The following is a 19,911-nucleotide window of genomic DNA, read 5'->3' on the forward strand; positions in this document are numbered from 1 at the left end:
GAGAGTTCCCCCTACAGGTGTAGCTGCCAGCCAACGAACCAGAAACAGATGAAAGACAAGAGAAGAAAACAGAGGTCAAACATTTCAGTTTACAGATGCTATTCCAGATAAAATGCCAAGGGCATGGCCGGGCATGGTGACTCACGCCTGTAATCCCAGCACTTTGGGAGGCTGGGGCAGGCGGCTAACAAGGTCCAGAGATCAAGACCATCCTGGCTAACATGGTGAAACCCCATCTCTACTAAAAATACAACAAATGAGCCGGGTGTGGTGGCACACGCCTGTTGTAGCCCCAGCTACTCCAGAGGCTGAGGCAGAGGAATCACTTGAACCCCGAAGGCGGAGGTTGCAGTGAGCCGAGATTGCGCCACTGCACTCCAGCCTGGGTGACAGAGCAAGACTCCGTCAAAAAAAAAAAAAAAAAAGCCAAAGGCTTTTGGAATAGAAAAGGACAATATACAGAGATGAGAGAACCAGATATCAATAATGTTGGGAATTTAAAATGCATGTACCACACATGAACACAGAACTCTTTAAATGCAGCTGTAGGAAGTTCCATTTGGGTCTCCCTTCTGAGCAGTACTCCTTGTCATTTCCTTTTTTTTTTTTTTAGACGGAGTCTCGCTCTGTCACCCAGGCTGGAGTGCGATGGTGCAATCTTGGCTCACCGTAACCTCACCACCCAGGTTCAAGTGATTCTCCTGCCTCAGCCTCCTGGGTAGCTGGGATTAAAAGCACGTGCCATCACACCTGGCTAATTTTTGTATTTTTAGTAGAGACAGGGTTTCATCACGTTGGTCAGGCTGGTCTCGAACTCCTGACCTCATGATCCACCCACCTTGGCCTCCCAATGTGCTGGATTACAGGCGTGAGCCACCACGCCCAGCCACTCCTTGTCATGTCTGTCATCTGATACATCTATACTTCTGAATAATCATAACTGATACTCAAAGCGATGCCCTGACACCTCCAAGGTTCTACAAGGTGACCAAATCAGAGAGGTCACATCATGTCTAGTATTATTTTGGGGTTAGCATACATTTTATAATAATTATTTTAAAATTAGTAGTCTGTTTTGGGACTCAATGACAGCTCTCTCTATTAATCATATTATGAACTGAAATAGTCCACTCTGTCATGACGTAGGATTCATGATCAGAGATTATGATACAACCAAAATCAAAGCTGGGGCAATGGGGTCTTGGAATGGAACCACCCATTATGAACTATCCATCTGACCAACTCTGTAACTTTCCTCCTAAATGTGAGATCACCAAGGCGTTTCAGTGCACCCTGCACAATTCATGGGGCAGGGTCCTCAGATTAAAGACTTCACATTTATGTAGAATTCATTATCATTTTTCACTAAGCAAACTCTCTATTTGTTCACTCTCTTCTACATGTAATTGTCCAACTTTGGTTGACTGCTGAGTCCTCATGGAAGAATTCCCATTCTGTCCCTGAGCCTCTCCTTTAGGGACTTGGAAATGGAAGGTAGTGCAGTTCTTTCTGGCCATCTGCCAGGCATGGAACCCCAGGCTTCTTGGGGTAAGTTCGACGAGCAAGCTTAAAGAACTCTTCTGCAGCATCAAGTGCAATGAGACGGTCCTGCAAAAACAAACAACAAACCAAAAACCTGCTGGCAAGATAGGAACCAAGACATGTCAATAGGAAAAATCAATCTAACAACAACAAAACCCACCCTGGAAATGACAATGAGCAAGTAAGACGTTTATTAATTTTTTCCTAACAAATGTAGAGACACACCTTAATCCTTTACTTACATTATCCAAGAAATATTTCCCCACTCCTTAACGTCCTTTCAGATTATTTTTTAGTCTTATAGGTTATATAAACAATACTTCTCACGTCTCTTTGACCTACAAATGGTTCAGAAAACAGACTACACAGTAGAATCCACTGAAAAAATACAAACTCTTGAGCTGGAACCCAAGCCTCAGTAGGTCTACGTGTGATACGGAAATTCGAACTTTTAAAGCTCTTTAGGTGATTCTGATGCTGCGGGCCACTGGGAATCAGAGTATATAATGCCAGCATCTGCCACCTCATATGTGATAGTGATGGTGGTGCTGGAATCAGTAGGATAGTGAATAGTTTTTAAAAGGCAAACAATTGAGGCAAAATTAGGGCAGATGAAAAAAAGCATCCACTTACCACAACAAAGAGATATCTCTCTGAGAGCTCCCAACTTGTTGGGAAAATATTGGTTTCTTCAGCCAGTTTTAACAACATCTCGCGAGCTTTCCTTGTGTTTTTCGAATCACTGATGGTGCTGAGTTTAGTCACTGACAACAAAGAGTCAGCTTCCTTTTGAAAACCTAAGGTAGAAAAATGTACCACTCATGTATAGTAGTCCCAAGTTAACAAGGGTCCCGCAATACGGTCCCCACAGGAGATTACAAGCAGACCCATGTGGATTCTGTACAAGTATAAAGCATCCGAAAACTGAAGCCAAAGGCACCATTCCATGTGCTGCCTCCCAGATCTCTGTGATTGCCTGGATATTTAATTACAACTCTTTTGGTATTTTTTTTTCTCTTTGTTAACTTTTCCCTCAGAGCCTCAGATACTCATCCACCAGCTGCTTGCCACCTTGTTTCTGGTTTGAAGCCCTCTTTCCTGTCCTCCCTACTGTTTTACCTTCTCCCCTGTCCCCAGAATTCCTACCTGCCTCCCAGCCTGCAAAGTGGTTCCCTCCAGGCTGTGCTTCTCCAAACCTAGATTTCCTTCCTCAGGGTAATATGATTAGCTGGTAAAAACCACTTACCCAAAAGTATAAAGAACTCAAAGACTTAAACCTACTTGGAGTAACTTACATTGTTTTTAAAAAAAAAAATGGCTATTAGCTCACAACAATACTGGATGTGCAAAGAGGGCAGAGGTCCCATCCCATCCCACTGCATGCCAACCAAAGCAACAGAGACTGGTCACATGGCACCCCATGCTTGAAAAGTGATGATGCCAAGATGTCATGTTCTCTTTCAAAGCAAAAGGATCAAGGACTTCAGAACTGATCAATTCACTTTTTAAACACTGAAGTAGGATTATTTTATAATGTGGGGGTCACATTTATTACATCACAATCCTGGGACAACTAAGAAAAATCATTATCATTAACCATTAGTGATGAGGGCACATATCCAACCTAAAGTCACAAGTATTTTTGCCAACCTTGACAAAGCTTTTCTTCCATACTTCTTCTGAAATTCTACACTGAGTTTTGCTGTCTGTCTTGCAAACAGTATTTCTCCCAACCTGCTTCATCTTACAAAGCTATGACTAATTGGTCAACACCCACATCTAATTAAATTAATGTACAATGCCAAAAATAAATAAATAAATGGTAGTGCCTATATGACTGCACTGGCCTGTGTACCCTATACTAGGGACAGATGGCGTAACACATGGCAGAGTGTATCCAGAAGACATGGACTGGTGACAACAGAAACATCAGGCATTTATGCTTGAGGATATAAGAGCAAGATTGGGAAAATAATTAGTACACAGTAGCCTTAATCAGTCAATTATTGACATTCCTTTTATAAAAACTATGGTGGAGAAATTGAAGAATAATGATCACAACTAGTTATTTTTACCATTTCACAATCTCTTTCAGACTTACCTAAATCTTCTAAGATGCGCTTCCATCTGTTTCTTACTTCCCTTCGAACCTGCCGCAGGGTATGGATATCATAGTTGAGTTTCTGCCACTCCTGTAGGAAAATAAAAGTTTAGTTTTGTTTATACCCCTTGGCTTAAACCTCTATCTCATTCCCAAACCTTATGTTGCTTAAACACATGGCTCTTCTCTTTTATTAATCTTCAAAGCATGCCTAAAAGAAGAGAAGGAGACGGATGAGATAAAGTTGATAGGAATAGTATCAGCTTCCACTGCTGGAGAATCTGCTCTGCACCAGGTGATTTGGCACCTTGCATAAACTATCTTACTGAAACTCTTCACATTACATAGTCTCTCAACTTAGTGATCTCACTTGTAAAGTGGAGTTAACAATGATAAATATTCCATTTAAGAATGTTATAAAGACTGATGGCATACAGAAAGCACAATATCTGCACACAGTGAGCACCTAATAAAATCTATATATTATTAAAGCCATTTTATAGATGCAGTAACTGAGGCCCAAAGAGCTTCATTGGCTAATCCAATGTCATCAGCTAATAGGTATCAGAATAGATATTTGAACCCAAGTCTGGCTCCAAAGTTCATAAGAAACTGACACACACAAAAATCTATGTCTCCTTTTGTAGTCAGAATAAAGTAGACCTGAAAATCCCAAGTTTCTTGATTCCTGGGCAATGTTTCCTTCACTATATCTCAGCAACATTCTTTTTTACTTATATTCCTTTGATAGCATGAATCTGTCACAAATTCAACTTTATCAACTGATTAAAGTTCTTTATCAGTCCTATGTATAGGATGCCATCATGTTGTTCCAATATAGAACTTGAATCTTTTAGGAGCATTAGGATCTTTATTGAGCTAAGTGTGCCTTTAAAATGTCAAAGAAATTTGTTTTTAACGAGCCTTGTCACTACGGAGCAGTCATTTTATAGAGTATACCTTTTACTGTTTCTTAGCAAAGACATTAACCACACAGCTATCCTAATGCACAGACCAAAAGAACATCATTCTAAATGCTCAATTTAGGACTCAAGTTATATGATATTTTGACTCCTCTAACTGAAAATGTTTCAATGATGCCATTATTTCTCTACTAAGTTCTATTCAAGGCTTGCCTTGTTGATTGCTAATCAACTCATGACTGGTTAAGAAAACCCAATTTAGCTGCCATTTCCAAATGTTTATAGATATCACTTTGAAAAAAAAAAAGGTAGCAAAACAAACTGTGTTTTGTTATGACTGCATTTTAGATCTTGAATCTGCGGATGTGCCATCAGCAGGCCATGGGCTTTCAGCTATTTTCTAGAAGTCAGGAAGTGGCAAATTTGAACACTTTCACCCAGTCCTCTTGTATTTTACCAAAGGCATGTTGAATGTGCATGTGCACGTGTGCATGGTGATTGGGGTCAGAGACAAAGTCTGTGACCTTGGAAGAGGGCAAAGTTAACTAAGTCATATAAGAAATATGCAACCCTGGCCATATCTTTAGCATCATGTTAAAACATACCTATCTCATCCCCCACAGACTATGTAAGTTGTAGGGGAAAAAACTCAAGTACTGCTGTCTTCATTGGATGGGCCTTATTATACTTACTTGGCCACTCAGTATAGCATATTGGAAAATACTGTGGGTGCTGAGCCTGAGTGTCTGGGTTTGAATCCCAGCTCTGTTATTTACTGACAGCCTGACTTCAGAGAAGTTCTTAACCTCACTGTTCCTCAGTTGCTTCATCTGCAATATGGGGATAATAAAACTACCTACCTCATTGGCTTATTGTGAGGATCAGATGAGTTAATGCAAGCCCTTAAAATGGAGGTTGGTCCACATGCTCCTCCAAATCAGTGTAGCACAATTAAGAAACAATCCTAGGTCAGGCCCACTGGCTCACACCTTTAATCCCAGCACTTTGGGACACGGAGGTTAGCAGATCACTTGAGGTCAGGAGTTCCATACTAGCCTGGCAAACATGGCAAAACCCTGTCTTTACTAAAAATAATAATAATAATAATAATAATAATAATAATAATAATGATACAAAAATTAGCTGGAGGTGGTGGCGCACACCTGTAATCCTAGCTACTCAGGAGGCCAAGGCAGGAGAATCGCTTCAACTCAGGAGGCAGAGGTTGCAGTGAGCCGAGATCACACCACTGCACTTCAGCCTGGGCGAGAGTGAGACTCTGTCTTAAAAAAGAAAAAAAAAAAATCAGAGGGCCAGGTGTGGTGACTCACACCTATAATTCCAGCACTTTGGGAGGCTGAGGCGGACGGATCACTTGAGGTCAGGAGTTCAAGACCAGCCTGGTCAACATGGTGAAACCCCGCCTCTACTAAAAATACAAAAAATTTGCCGGGCGTGGTGGTGTGTGCCTGTGGTCCCAGCTACTCGGGAGGCTGAGGCAGGAGAATTGCTTGAACCTGGGAGGCAGAGGTTGCAGTGAGCTGAGATCGTGCCACTGCACTCCAGCCTGGAAAACAGAGCAAAACTCTGTCTCAAAAAAAAAAAAAAAAAAAAATCCTCCAGGACTCAGAATTATTTCTACTATGAGCATGGAGGACATGATACATTACATTATGCAGTATGCAGTTTGTGAGGACCTCCAGAAGAAAAATTTATCTGCTCTAAGTATCAGATGGTTTTATCTTTCCTAAAAATTATTTCATCTTTCTGGATGCTGTAAATTTTATAACTGATCTGTTTCCATTTGTGCCTGAAAATTTCAAGTCCTTTCATGAAAAATATATATATATAGGATTTCACAAGCATTTTTGAATTACTTCAATTTCTGGCTACTTTTTATGTCTTTATTCATATTTTCCTCTTTCTTTCCTGTCTTATTCTAGTTTATCTTATCTCACTATACTTTCATGTAAGTTGCCTTACCTCCTTTTAGATAAAAAGATGGCAGTAAAATAAATGAAATATTAGGAGGAGTTACACTGTGCTTATTCTCAATGAAAATGACCCTGCTTTCTGGAATTCATGAAAAGTGACCAGATTCTTAATCACACTTGATTAGAGACCCACTCAATCCACGGATGAGTTGCCTCATATGTTCACACAACTTTAACTTGTGAAACGAACCACTAGGTGGCTTCGCCAACTTGCAATTAGAGGTCTCTATCAATTTTTCTTTTAGCTCCATAGGCTGATGTCTTAGGCCTTGTAGGCCTTGTTCTAAGTGCAGCCAAATCTCCGTTTTTCAGAGACCCATTCATCATTGGATCATCCAGGCTTTGGACTTCTAAAACATCCTTCCCTTCTTGCTGTCCACCTATTAGTCATTTTGCTATTCCTAAATATCCACAATGAATGTTACATGAATTCATTCAGTTTCAGTGCCTGTTATTCTGATAAAACATTTTAGGGGGAAGCAACACATAACTAGTAATCAATATGAGATTAAAGATCTGCTAAGGATGAATCCATAGTTGATGCATCTTTGGATCCCACCTTCCCCTACCATGGTTTGGGGACAGTTTGCACATGACAGGTGCTTGTTAAAATTAGTGGAATGAAAATATGGATGTCATACTTCCATATTATTACTGTCTTCTTTTGACAGAATAGTCATGAATAATCATACATGAAAGTATCTGGAAATTTTATGCAAAATTTAAACCTCTAAAACAACTAGCATTGGTAGGGTTTTAACTAAGAATAGGCACTTGATTAAATAATTGGTAAGAGGAGAATCTGGATTCCTCTTAAACATGTGACTCCAAAGAATTGGATCTTGATATGGTTTGGCTCTGTGTCCCCACCCAAATCTCATGTTGAATTGTAATCCCCATGTGTTGAAGGAAGGGCCTGGTGGGAAATGACTGGACCATGGAGATGGTTTCTAATGGTTTAGCACCATCCCCTTGGTGCTGTCTGTCTCGTGATAGAGTTTTCACAAGATATGGTTGTTTGAAAGCGTGTAGTGCTTCCCACTTCTCTCTCTCTCTCTCTCTCTCTCTCTCTCTCCTGCCACCGTGTGAAGAAGGTGCTTGCTTCCCCTTCACCCTTCTGCCATGAGTGTAAGTTTCCTGAGGCCTCCCAGCCATGCTTCCTGTATAGCCTGTGGAACTGTGAGTCAGTTAAACCTCTTTTCTTCATAAATTACCCAGTCTCAGGTCGTTCTTTATAGCAGTGTGAGAACAAGCTAATACAGATCGAAATGTAGCAAATGAAAAATAGTGATGTAAAAAATTTTATCCAGTTACGTCGCTCCACAACTAAAGAAACTAACTCCCCTACTCCCTGGCATGAGAGCAAGTCTTCTGATGTCCCTTTCCAATTTTTAAATAGTAATGATTTATTTTTTTAAGTTTGAAACAAGTAATTTGAAAATAACAGTTAAAGGTCAATTACATATTCTTCCCAAGTGACTTCAATGCAATTCTACCAGACATCAAAAGCTAAAGTCTTATTTTCTAAAATAATATTAGTTGTTTCTCCTTAATTTCTGAAATAATATATTCTGGTCAATGTGATGCCGTGGCCCTGAACTTTAACAATGGGTAAATTAGCAAAGGTGTAGCAAAAGAAAACATACTGAGCTAATTTCATAAGATACCTGAGAACAAGTCAAACTGAAAAACATAATTGAAAATCAATAACTGAAGATGTTTATAGCTGAATTCTTGGGGGTTTTTTCCTCATCAGTTGTTGGCCAAATCAGATTAGGGTTGCTAGATAAGAAGGTTGAGGCAACAAGATGAAAGGCAGAAAAAACTCAATGTCCTGCCACCATCAATGGCTAATTCTCCTCCAGCTTTCAATCCCCAGGAGCTGACCTTGACCTTGAGTCCTGATTTAAGCTCCTCAGATCACTTTCTCATGCATAAAACTAAAACAACATTTGATTCTTTGACCAGCATCTTCCCATTTCCCCCACCCTTTATTCCCCGGCAATGACTGTTCTATGTTTCTATGGGTTTGATTTTTTAGGTTCCACATATAAGTGAGATCATGCAGTAATTGTCTTTCGGCGCTTGGCTTATTTCACATAGCACAATGACATCTAGGTCCATCCATGTTGTCACAAGTGGCAGGATTTCCTTCTTTGTTAAGGCTGAATAGTATTCCATTGCAATATATTTAATAAATTATCTTTATCCATTCATTCATCCAGAAACACTTAAGTTGTTTCCATACCTTGGCTATTGTGAATCATGCTGCAATGAACATGGGGATACAGATATACATCCCCATGGTGTATATATGGTGACTATAGTTAATGATACTATATCGTTTACTTGGAATTCAAGATGATTTTAAGTGTCCTTACTGCATGCACACACGTGGGCACACACACTGATGGTAGTTATGAGTGGTAATGGATATGTTAATTAATTTGACTGTGGCAATCACCACACAATGTATATGCATATCAAAGCATCATGTTGTATATCTTGAATATATATAATTTTCACTTGTCAATTAAATATTTTAAAACACAACATTTGATTCTCATCTATATTATTGATTGTAGATAAATGGGATAGTTTAAAAGTACTTTTTATTTCTTATAAAAAGGTGACTTACACACTTAAAGAAATATACTCTAACAATAACATATACATTTTAAATCACCTTAAACTCTTAGGAATATCTTCAAAAGAGATCAATTCATTTTTAATTATAAAAATAATATAATCACATAGAAATAAAATAACAAAGAGAACAGAAAGATACAAAATGAAAACTAAAGGTTTTCATTTTTCATTTAATCCTCTTCTTCCAGTCTAATTCCTCAGAGAGAGCTACTGTTCAACATTTCTTCTTCTTTTTCTGATAGCTACTTCCATAACTCCAAGAATAGGCTTATACTTCCAATTTTCTCATGTGTTAACTTTAAACTTCCTTGCACTCCCTCTATGAACAAAGAGTAACTTAGCTTTTCCTCTGTGCACATGTGCACTCTCTCTCTTTCTCTCTCTTCCTCTCTCTCTCTCTCCCCCCTATCTCATTGCACGGGAGGCTGGAAAAGTGAGGAAGCAGATTATCAATAGCACTTTGGACAACCACAATTCATCACCTAAGGTTGGCATCTTGCTGCCCCAAACAAAAACTGGGTTCTGATGGCAAGGAAGAAATAAAGGGCATGAACACCAGGGCAGCTAATATGTTTGCCACAAGTAATATGATGTTTTCTTTGCCAACATCTGTTATCCCCTTCTCCCGTCAATCTATTAAGTACACCCAGACTTTCCCTTGCAGAACAGTTATAGTCTTAGCTATCAGAGCAGACACTGATTGGCTTATGCCAATAAACTCATTTGGCTGAATCATCCAAGGAGTGTTTTAAAATAGCCATGGATGGGATTCACTTCCCAGACCAATGACATCAGAATCCCTTGAAGGGATTCCAGGTTTGCAATCCAATGACCTAAGCCAACTGGCATAACCTATTGGTTCAGGGATGGGCACATAACCCAACTCAAGCCAAAAGAGAGGCAGTGAAATCCATGAAGCTTCTGGAGCAATCAGGAATGGTGTTTTCTCTCTCCTGCATAATGTGATATGAAGCTGCAAAATCAGGAAATGCTCTCATCACTTTGATTAGCCTGAGAAGAGCCAGATTAAACAAGAAGTAACACTCAGAGAACAAAGTTGAAACAATCACAGAGATATAGAGCCTATGGATATTCTGAGCCTCTGGGTCAATTCTCGTCTGAAGTCAGACCTACTTCAGGAACTCTCTGTTATCTTAGCCAATCCATTTGGGTTTAGACAACTGGAGTTCTTTTTCTGGCCCTTGCATTGGAAAGATTCATGTTGCAAAGCCCACTCATTGAGTATATAAAGGACAATATAGATACCACACAAAATGTTAGTTTCATATTTTCCCACCCTCGCCCTCAGGAAAAATTTTCAGTGCATGGATTTATCTAGCTGGGAATAGATAGGGCTTACAGAGGATGCAGTGTTAATGGCTCTGCCTAGATCCCCATCTTTCTGTCCCAAAAGTGTCTTAGGCAATGACACAGATATAACAGCAGCCCTTGTCTGTAGCCAGGGCTTACTTTATGGTACCTCCCCTGAATTCTGTCCAGCAGAGCAAAGCCTCTAACTCTCATGAGATGTTGCTATAACAAAGGAAAGAGGTGGCTTATATCTAATTGGCTAATTTCTTCCGAAGATTCAAGCAAGAAGGGTCTAACTATGATTGACTTAACCATTCAACTCTCGTATGAAGACAGGTTGAATCCTTCTGGCTGGATGTAATGACCAGTTCAAAGTTCACGTTTGATTAAAAACTTGGAGCTAAAATCTATTCACCATCTGAAGACCAACCATTAAGATGACTTTGTCTTTTGTCTTTCTTGGATGGTGAAAAACCATCTTCAGAGGAAGATGTTCAAACTCAGGCTAAAATGATCCTTATTGTATTTGATCCGTGCGCGTGCGCGCGCGCACACACACACACACACACACACACAGAGAGAGAGAGAGAGAACAACTGAAAGAGTATCACTCAAAATGTTATAGATGACACTCTGGTGAAGTTAGGTAATTTGTCCCATGCCCAACTGCAAACAGCAGCTAAGCCAGAACTCAAATCTAAATGCATCGAATTCCAAAGCCCACAGACCCTATAAAAAAGAAAAAAACAGAAAAGAATGACTATTGTTGTTTCCTCAAGTCCTGCTTCTTTTTTCTTTTTTTTTTTTTTTTTTTTTGAGACGGAGTCTTGCTCTGTCGCCCAGGCTGGAGTGCCGTGGCCGGATCTCAGCTCACTGCAAGCTCCGCCTCCCAGGTTCACGCCATTCTCCGGCCTCAGCCTCCCGAGTAGCTGGGACTACAGGCGCCCGCCACTGCGCCCGGCTAGGTTTTTGTATTTTTTAGTGGAGACGGGGTTTCACCGTGTTAGCCAGGATGGTCTCGATCTCCTGACCTCGTGATCCACCCGTCTCGGCCTCCCAAAGTGCTGGGATTACAGGCTTGAGCCACCGCGCCCGGCCTTCTTTTTTCTTATGCATTCAATTGTTTTATTTTATTTTTTTAGAGAAGGAGTTTCACTCTTGTTGCCCAGGCTGGGGTGCAATGGCACGATCTCAGCTCACTGTAACCTCTGCCTCCTGGGTTCAAGCAATTCTCCTGCCTCAGCCTCCCAAGTAGCTGGGATTACAGGCATGCACCACAGTGCCCAGCTAATTTTGTATTTTTAGTAGAGATAAGGTTTCGCCATGTTAGTCAGGCTGGTCTCAAACTCCTGACCTCAGGTGATCCACCCACCTTGGCCTCCCCAAGTGCTGGGATTACAGGCGTGAGCCACCTCGCCTGGCCACATTCATTATTTGTTAAGGTAATACATTTATATGATTCAAAAAGTACTAAAGGCTCTGTCCCCCAGTCACTAGTATTCTCTCTAGAGGTAATTAATGTTACCAATTTTAGCAGCATTTTCCCCATAAATAGTAGCATATTATACCTTGCACTTTTCACTTTATAATATGTTTTAGCAATCAGTCTTTATGAAAATGTAAGATTTGGGCTCTTTCTTTGACTTTTTTACCATTTGGTATAGACAGAAAAATATTTTCTTACATGTGTCTTAAAACTTGAACATTCCTTAAGATTTTTTGCTTCCTGGCCGGGCGCGGTGGCTCAAGCCTGTAATCCCAGCACTTTGGGAGGCCGAGACGGGCGGATCACAGGGTCAGGAGATCGAGACCATCCTGGCTAACACGGTGAAACCCCGTCTCTACTAAAAAATACAAAAAACTAGCCGGGCGCAGTGGCGGGCGCCTGTAGTCCCAGCTACTCGGGAGGCTGAGGCAGGAGAATGGCGTGAACCCGGGAGGCGGAGCTTGCAGTGAGCTGAGATCCGGCCACTGCACTCCAGCCTCGGCGGCAGAGCGAGACTCCGTCTCAAAAAAAAAAAAAAAAAAAAAAAAAGATTTTTTGCTTCCTAGTCATTCTTTCCAGTATCACCGTTGAAAAGCATTAAGCTTCCACATGGATTCATGCACTATATACAACCCTTCGGGAATTTTCATTTCAACTCAGACCACACACTAAAAGAATATGCCACATGGCTGGGATGCTGACAACACTGCTTTACAAAAATTAAATACATCTAAATCACAGACTAAAAATTAGAGTTGTTAAATACTTTTACTTGAAAGTGGCAACTTCTTGGTAAAATGAATTCTTTGAATATGATGACTGTTGTCGCTTTCCTTCCAGTTTTCACCCATTGACATCATCTTATGCTGCTTCTACTTAAAATGAAGAGGGATCATCTAAAAGATAGAAAGACTGTATTGACTGCTTCTCCAGTTTAGTCTTCTCTCGTTTTGTAGGTAGTGGGAAATATCAGATAAGGTGGAGAAAGACATATAATACACGGCGGGGATCTGGACTGCCACCAGCATCTAAGAAATCCTCTCATGTTTGCCTTTCACAGAGAAATGTGAAACAGATGATGCAGACTAGGGTAGTTCTGCCACTACTAAAGAGTACACAGAACTGTTGATGTCAGTCTGGAGAAAGGTCTCCAGTAATGCACCGTGGGGCTCAATTTTGGAGCTGATTTTTATCAGTGACTCAATGAAGTCAAAGATCACAAAAGTAGAAAGGATTACTACTAGTACATGGAATTATAATGTCAAACGTACAACAAATAAAGCCTGTGAGGCACAATCTAAAGACCAAAATTTATTAGGAATAAATAAAAATACACTCTATTTTTAGGTTGAAAAAAATCAACACAGCCAAAGCAGCAGAACTGGCTACACAGCAGTTCATGTGAAAGAAAGTCTGAGGGCTTGGATAAACCAAACATTACAATCTATCCAAAATGTGGCATTCATGAGGATTAATGAGTTTAAGAGATTAGAGTGGTCCCTAGGAAATAGTAAATACTCTGCAAATATTACATCTATCTATCTATCTATCTACCTTCCTACCTACCTACCTATCTAATCTATCAATCATCTATCTGCCCTTTTTTGCAGATGCCTTTAAATCCTTTTTGGGTTTTGTCAGGCGATACAGGAAATAACATGTTATATTGAAATAGCCTGTAGAAATTAAATTTCTAGAAATTAAAAATTTTGTAGTACATTTCATTTCTTTTGGTGTTGTTCGTTGTTGTTTTGGGGATAGTGTCTCACTCTGTTGCCCAGGCTGGAGTGCAGTGGCATGATTGTGGTTTACTGCAGCCTTGACCTCCCAAGCCCAAGCAATCCTCCTGCCTCAGGCTCCCGAGTTGTTGGGACTACAGGTGTGCACCACCACACCCAGCTAATTTTGTTTATTTTTTGTAGAGATGAGGTCTCACTATGTTACCCAGGCTAGTCTCAAACTCCTGGGCTCAAGTGATCCTCCTGCCTTGGCCTCCCAAATTGTTGGGATTACAGGCGTGAGTCACCCATACATGGACTAAAAATCATATCGTGTGTTTCTATATAAAGTCTAAAAATTATACTTCAGTGTTCCAGTTGGGGAGCACTATGTTACCCTATGAGACAGATGCCCTTATAATCCATCTTAAGATGAGGAAACTGAGACTGAAGTAACTTCCCCAAGCGCACACAGCAGGTAAGTGAAAAGCTGGGATATGAAACCCAAACAGTCTGGTTGTGCGGCCGACACATTGAGCCACCGTCCACCCTGCCTCTTCAAACAGGACGGGAGAGGGTGGGCAAGGGAGGAAGGAAGGAAAAGAATTAGAAAAAATAGAGAAAAAACAACTGATTTGAGAAAAGATCAACCTGAAGCCACGCCTCTTCAGCTACGCCTGAGGAGGAACTAGGAAAACACGACTGAAATCTGGGGAGAAACAGAACTTTTCTAGAGGCAGAGATTCCCCGCATCCAGCAAAGGATGCTGCCAAACCCAGGGACGATCTTTTTCTGAAGGGTGGATTCACGGGACACAGCGCCCTGGTGCTTCCTCTGAGGACCTCGGCGCTCCACTTCCTCCTCAGAGCCAGTGGCAGGACCCTCCAGCCCCTCCTACTTTTCCCGTCCCTCCCTCCCCCACACCCTCCTCTCCACTTTGTCTCCACTTCATCTCTCAAGGAGTTTGATGAAGGCAAATCATTCCCCTCAAGAGGAAGGAAGAGAGGAAGCGGGCAGGAGCCGCAGAGGTCTGAGATTCTAAGGACGGAGGAGAGAAGGTAAATATTTGGGACTGAGCTGTGATTGTCTGCAGCAGGGAGGGCTGTGAGGCTCCCTGATACTTTTCTGAAATGAGGTTTCAGGCTTCCAGACTGAGAAACCCCCAGGAAGACTTACCTAAGGTACTTCCTCTGCTCTTCCCACTTCCTTCCCCCAGTTCTTATCTCAAAAGGAAGCCTCTCCTTGGAAACCTCCCTGGACAGTATGCACCCTTCTTCCCCCAGGCCTGTGAGATTACAGCGTTACAAGAACTCCTGATTCAGAACCCAGCCAAGTCCTCTTCAGAGTTCGTGCAGCAAACCAGTTTCACTCACTCACATGATGGGCCTCTTCCTCCCAGAGTTAATCAGCTGCACATTTTAACAAACATCCAAATGCTTGACGGCATTTGCCAAACCCAAGAGAAAAAGGATTCTGCAAGAAACAAGCTCACTTTTCTTCATAGGACAGCTGGCTGCACTGATGCAAGCAGCCACAGCCCCCTGCCCTTAACGAACTCCTTGACTTCCTCAAGCTCCAGTCCATTCTCCATCCCTCCCTTCACTGCCAAATGGCTTAGACTGGGAGCCTCCGTTGCTCTTCTCACTTCCTCCTACCCGCTGATCACCAGCCCCCAGCAATCTGCCTTCTTCAGGCCTGCTCTCTATGGAAAAGGCTAAGGTATTAATACTTCTCCCCATACCACTAGTGACCTGATTTAGGGGAGTGTTATAGTCCTTTCCAAAGACCCTCACCGCCTCTAAAGTATTTAATCCTGATGGCCATACCCTTCTTAACATGCCTTTCTAGGTTTCTATGGGAAAGGGGAAAGGAGATGAGCATTTATTAAGTGCCCACTGAGCGCCATGGGTAGTAAGTCCTCCACCACCCTGTGAGGTGGGTATTATTATCCCTATTTTGGGGAGGAAAGCGACAGTAGCTTGCCTAGAGTCTAAGTCAGGAGGAGCTCTGGGATTCGGGATCTGCTGCCTCTAAAGCACATCCTCCAGCTGATCCCCCTCACTCTCAGCTCTCTTCCTTCTGCTGGTTCCTCTTCCTTCATCTCTTCCTTTGCAGTCCTTTCCTAAGGCTCTGTCTTAGGTCTTCTTCTCACCTCTCTCTCCCTAGATAATTTCCCCTAATGCCTCAATTTCTGTTGTTATTACTTCTCTCTAGTGACACCTAAGTCTCTTACTTTAGTCCTCACCCCAGGCCTCGGCTCCAGGTCTCAGTTTCCACCTTTCTGCTGGATGTGTCCAAGTGGATGGGTTGCTGACATGTGCGTGAGCCCAATCAGACTCCACCATCCTCCCACAAGTCACCCTTCCACCTTATGTTCCCAACTTTGTCAACTGCTGCTCCCTCCCTTAATCCCATCTTCCAAATCTAGGCCAGCCACCTCAACTTGTTGATTTTCCCTCTGCACAAGATTCATACTCTTTTCTTTTCTGCCTTAATTGGTCTGAATGCCTGCAGAAACTGGTTCCTCTGCTTCCAGAAGCTAAATTCTCCAATCTCCTCCCAACCTGCTGTCTTCCCAAAGATGAGACTGGGTCACTTCCCTCCCTGCAAACTTCAGTTGTTCCATACCGCTTACTGAATAAAGTTTCAATCCCAAGAAGGTTACCCACGATCTGGCCTTTCTGGTCTTATTCCCAATGACAGCCCTCCACAGATAGTCTGCCTCTGACACTTGGGATCACCACTCCATCCTCCAGCACGCCTTGAACCTGCATGCCTCGACCATGTTCATTCATGTCCTTCCTCTGTGATCTAAATCCTACTCACCCCTCGAGGCTCAGCTCAAATGCCACCACCTCTGAGAAGTCTCTGCTGTTCTTACCAACTGAAAGTAACTGCTGCTTGCTTTGAACTTCCTCAGCTCCTTTACGAAAATTGTTGTAGAGTTACTGACTGTATAGATACTCCCTTTTTTTTTTTTTTTTTGAGACGGAGTCTCGCTCTGTCGCCCAGGCTGGAGTGCAGGGAAGACGAGGGATGGGGGATCATGCAGAAGAAGCTCCGAGCTTCCTTTAAACACACCTGGGCCTGGATGGTGTCATCTTCTTCCGGCACTACAAAAGCTGACTTTCTGCATCTACCAGCCATGGTGTGCAAGCGAAAAAGATAGGATCGTATTTCACTGTTCCTAGACAGCTGGTGCACTCGTTAACTGTCTGCCCTCACCTCAGCCCAAATGGAAAAGAATCAAATGACACAGCAAAGAAACATAGTGACTTAGAGGATAAGCAAGAGACTGGACTAACCTTGGAGTAGCAGGTGAGAGGGGGTGGAGGCCAGGGGGGCCCTGTGCCCAGCGGCCTGGCACCTTCAGGACTTAGAGGGGCCCTCAATAACTCCCATCAATGGTTGCTTTATGCTTTAGCTTGGATGTCTCATCACCCTGGAGCACTCACTTTAGGAAAGGTTTGTCTGTTGGTAACCAGAGCCGATGAAAATGAGCCTTTTTGGCTGGGCAGGTCAAACTCAGATGTAGGTATCTCTCTCCATGCCTCATTAGACCTACCCATTCAGTGAGATGAGAACCAGCTTCTAGGTATAGATTCACACATAGGTCGTTTTTTTTTTTTTTTTGGTTTGTTTTTTGTTTTTTTGGTTTTTTTTTTTTTTTTTTTTTTTTTTTTGAGACAGTGTCTTCTCTGTCACCCAGGCGGGAGTGCAGTGGCACAATGTTGGCTCACCGCAACCTCCGTCTCCCGGGTACAAGTGACTCTCCTGCCTCAGCCTCCCTAGTAGCTGAGATTACAGGTGCCCGCCACCATGCCTGGCTAATTTTTGTATTTTTAGTAGAGATGGGGTTTCACCATATTGGCCAGGCTGGTCTTGAACTCCTGACCTCAAATGATCTGTCTGCCTCAGCCTCCCAAAGTGCTGGGATTACAGGATGAGCCACCGCACCCAGCCTCTCCTCCTTTTTGACCCAGAGCTATCTACGTGCCCTTTCACTGAATCCCAGGAAAAACTGGGTCTTAGCGAAGTTCATGATGCCCCCAGGCCTAGGACTACCTGCTGCTACCATCACCAGGCCCTAAGGCCCCACCCCAGATGCTCTGATACTTAAAAGATTAATAAAGTGAAATTTGGGGGGGCAGTTCATCTCTATATACCATGCAGAGCCTCAAATCCCAAACTGCACCTTGGAGTTACTGCTTAGAGCACCTTAGACAGGTACATGCATAGCCTGGTCACTAATGCAGTCCCACCACTCTTTGCAATGCTTATCTGTTTTTACTCTGAATCCGAGCTAGAGTTTTGACCTAGAACAGGTCAAATGCGAAGGCTGAGTAATGCTTTTCCAATTCTATTTATTTTTATTCCACGGCTCCACTTGAGTTCTGGAAACAGACTGCTTTGCAGCCAGAGGCCCCTGACCTAATTCTTTATCCTGGTTTTAACCAGATTAAGCCAAGGGAGAGCTCACAGCTCCTGCTGCCCAAGTGTGTCTGCAAAGCCATGGGAAGGGGCCACTAAGCATAAGATTCGAGCTAGTTTTGTCTAATTTGGGGACTCCCACCTCATGTACAGCTTTAGGGTTAAAAGAGCAAAACTCAGGATGAGATTTTGCTATTGCTGTCAGTGGGAGGGCTGGGGCTTGCCATTTTCCATGTGATATTGTTATTCCTAATCAACTAGTTGGAACCACCTCCGAGTTCTGGGGCTCTGCAAGGAGGAAAGATAATTAGTTACAGCAAAGACAAAGGATAACATGACTAAATTCCTGCTCGTGAATAGAAAAAGAAGACTTACATTTCTAACAAGGCAGAAATAGCCAATTCGTTCAATTAGTTTAAGCATGTACCATTGGGAAAGGCCACTTCTTCAAAGTAGTGACCCAAATTTAATTTGAACTCTGAATCCAGGGTAGAGAAAACATCTCAAACATTTTGCTATGCCTCCACATCCAGACCTGTGCTGTCCAATACAGCAGCCAATAGCCACACATGGCTACTGAGCACCTCAGTGTAGCTGGTCCAAACTGAGATGGGCTGTAAGGGTAAAATATGCATCAGATTTTTGAAGACTAAAGAAGAAAGGGCCAAGCATGGTGGCTCATGCCTGTAATCCCAGCAATTTGGGAAGCCAAAGCAGATGGATTGCTTGAGCCCAAGAGTTCAAGACCAGCCTGGGCAACATGGTGAAAACTCCGCCTCTACCAAAAATACTGTAGTCCCAACTACTCAGGAGGCTGAGGTGTGAGGATGGCTTGACCCTGGGAGCGGAGATCGCAGTGAGCCGAGATCGTGACCATGCCACTGTACTCCAGCCTGGGTGATAGAGTGAGACCCCATCTCAAAAAAAACAAACAAAAAATGGAACTTTTATATTGATTACATGTTGAAATGATAATTTTGTTATATAACTGATTAAATTAGACTATTAAATTTAATTTCACCTATGTTATTTTTACTTTTTTAATGTGGCTACTAGAAAATTTAAAATGACTTATATGGCTGACATTGACTTTTTATTGGGCAGTGCTGATCTACACAACATTATACTCAATCGTTTAATTTTAAAATATGGCAAAACTTGCAAAGGAATGTCTCTTTAGCCTAATACCACCAGAAAACACTCTCGTGTGGATCCTTCAGGATTTCAGGCCCTCTCCAGGTGATAGTGGAGGTGAAGATTCATTGCCCTTTTAGTTCTATAGTTGAAGCGTGTCTTTCAGTTTACAAAAATGCTTTCATAACCCTAATTCATTAACTGATAACTACACCTAGACTAACGTCATTGCTTTGAAAAGACCCCTAAGACAAGAAAAAAGATAAATAAATTTGACTAAATACAAATCTGAAACTTCTATATGTGAAGGGAAAGAAATAATAGTCTTTCGTTTTACAAAAATGTTTTCATACCCATAATCTCACTTAACTGACAGCTACACTTAGACACACGTCTCATTACTTTTAAAAGACTTCCAAGACAACAGAAAAGATAATCTTGACTAGTAAAATTTTGAAACTTTTATACAGTTACGGGAAAAAAATCACAATAAAATGGCAAGAAAATATCAGAAGTATTTGATATAAATATAGCAGGGGGTTAATATAGAAAGAAAGTCAGGCCAGGCATGGTGGCTCACACCTGTAATCCCAGCACTTTGGGAGGCTGAGGCGGATGGGTC

General features: G+C 42.0%; 1 protein-coding gene across 2 annotated transcripts in view; it reads right to left on the bottom strand.

Moving 5' to 3' along the window:
- Positions 1-667: 667 nt before the first annotated feature.
- Positions 668-19,911, bottom strand: part of MREG (melanoregulin) — a 72,488-nt gene continuing 53,244 nt past the window's right edge. Inside the window, exons 3-6 of one of the 2 annotated variants that reach the window (XM_025403902.1) lie at positions 3,644-3,734; positions 2,179-2,339; positions 1,699-1,703; positions 668-1,608 (exon numbers count right to left, since the gene is read on the bottom strand). In XM_025403902.1, coding sequence (XP_025259687.1) covers positions 1,356-1,608; positions 1,699-1,703; positions 2,179-2,339; positions 3,644-3,734 — 510 coding nt within the window. In that variant the 3' untranslated portion in view covers positions 668-1,355. Of the gene's footprint in view, positions 1,609-1,698; positions 1,704-2,175; positions 2,340-3,643; positions 3,735-19,911 lie in introns of both variants that reach the window. The other variant, XM_025403903.1, reaches the window with a different exon arrangement.

This window comes from Theropithecus gelada, chromosome 12 (assembly GCF_003255815.1).
Source record: "Theropithecus gelada isolate Dixy chromosome 12, Tgel_1.0, whole genome shotgun sequence".
NCBI lineage: Eukaryota > Metazoa > Chordata > Mammalia > Primates > Cercopithecidae > Theropithecus > Theropithecus gelada.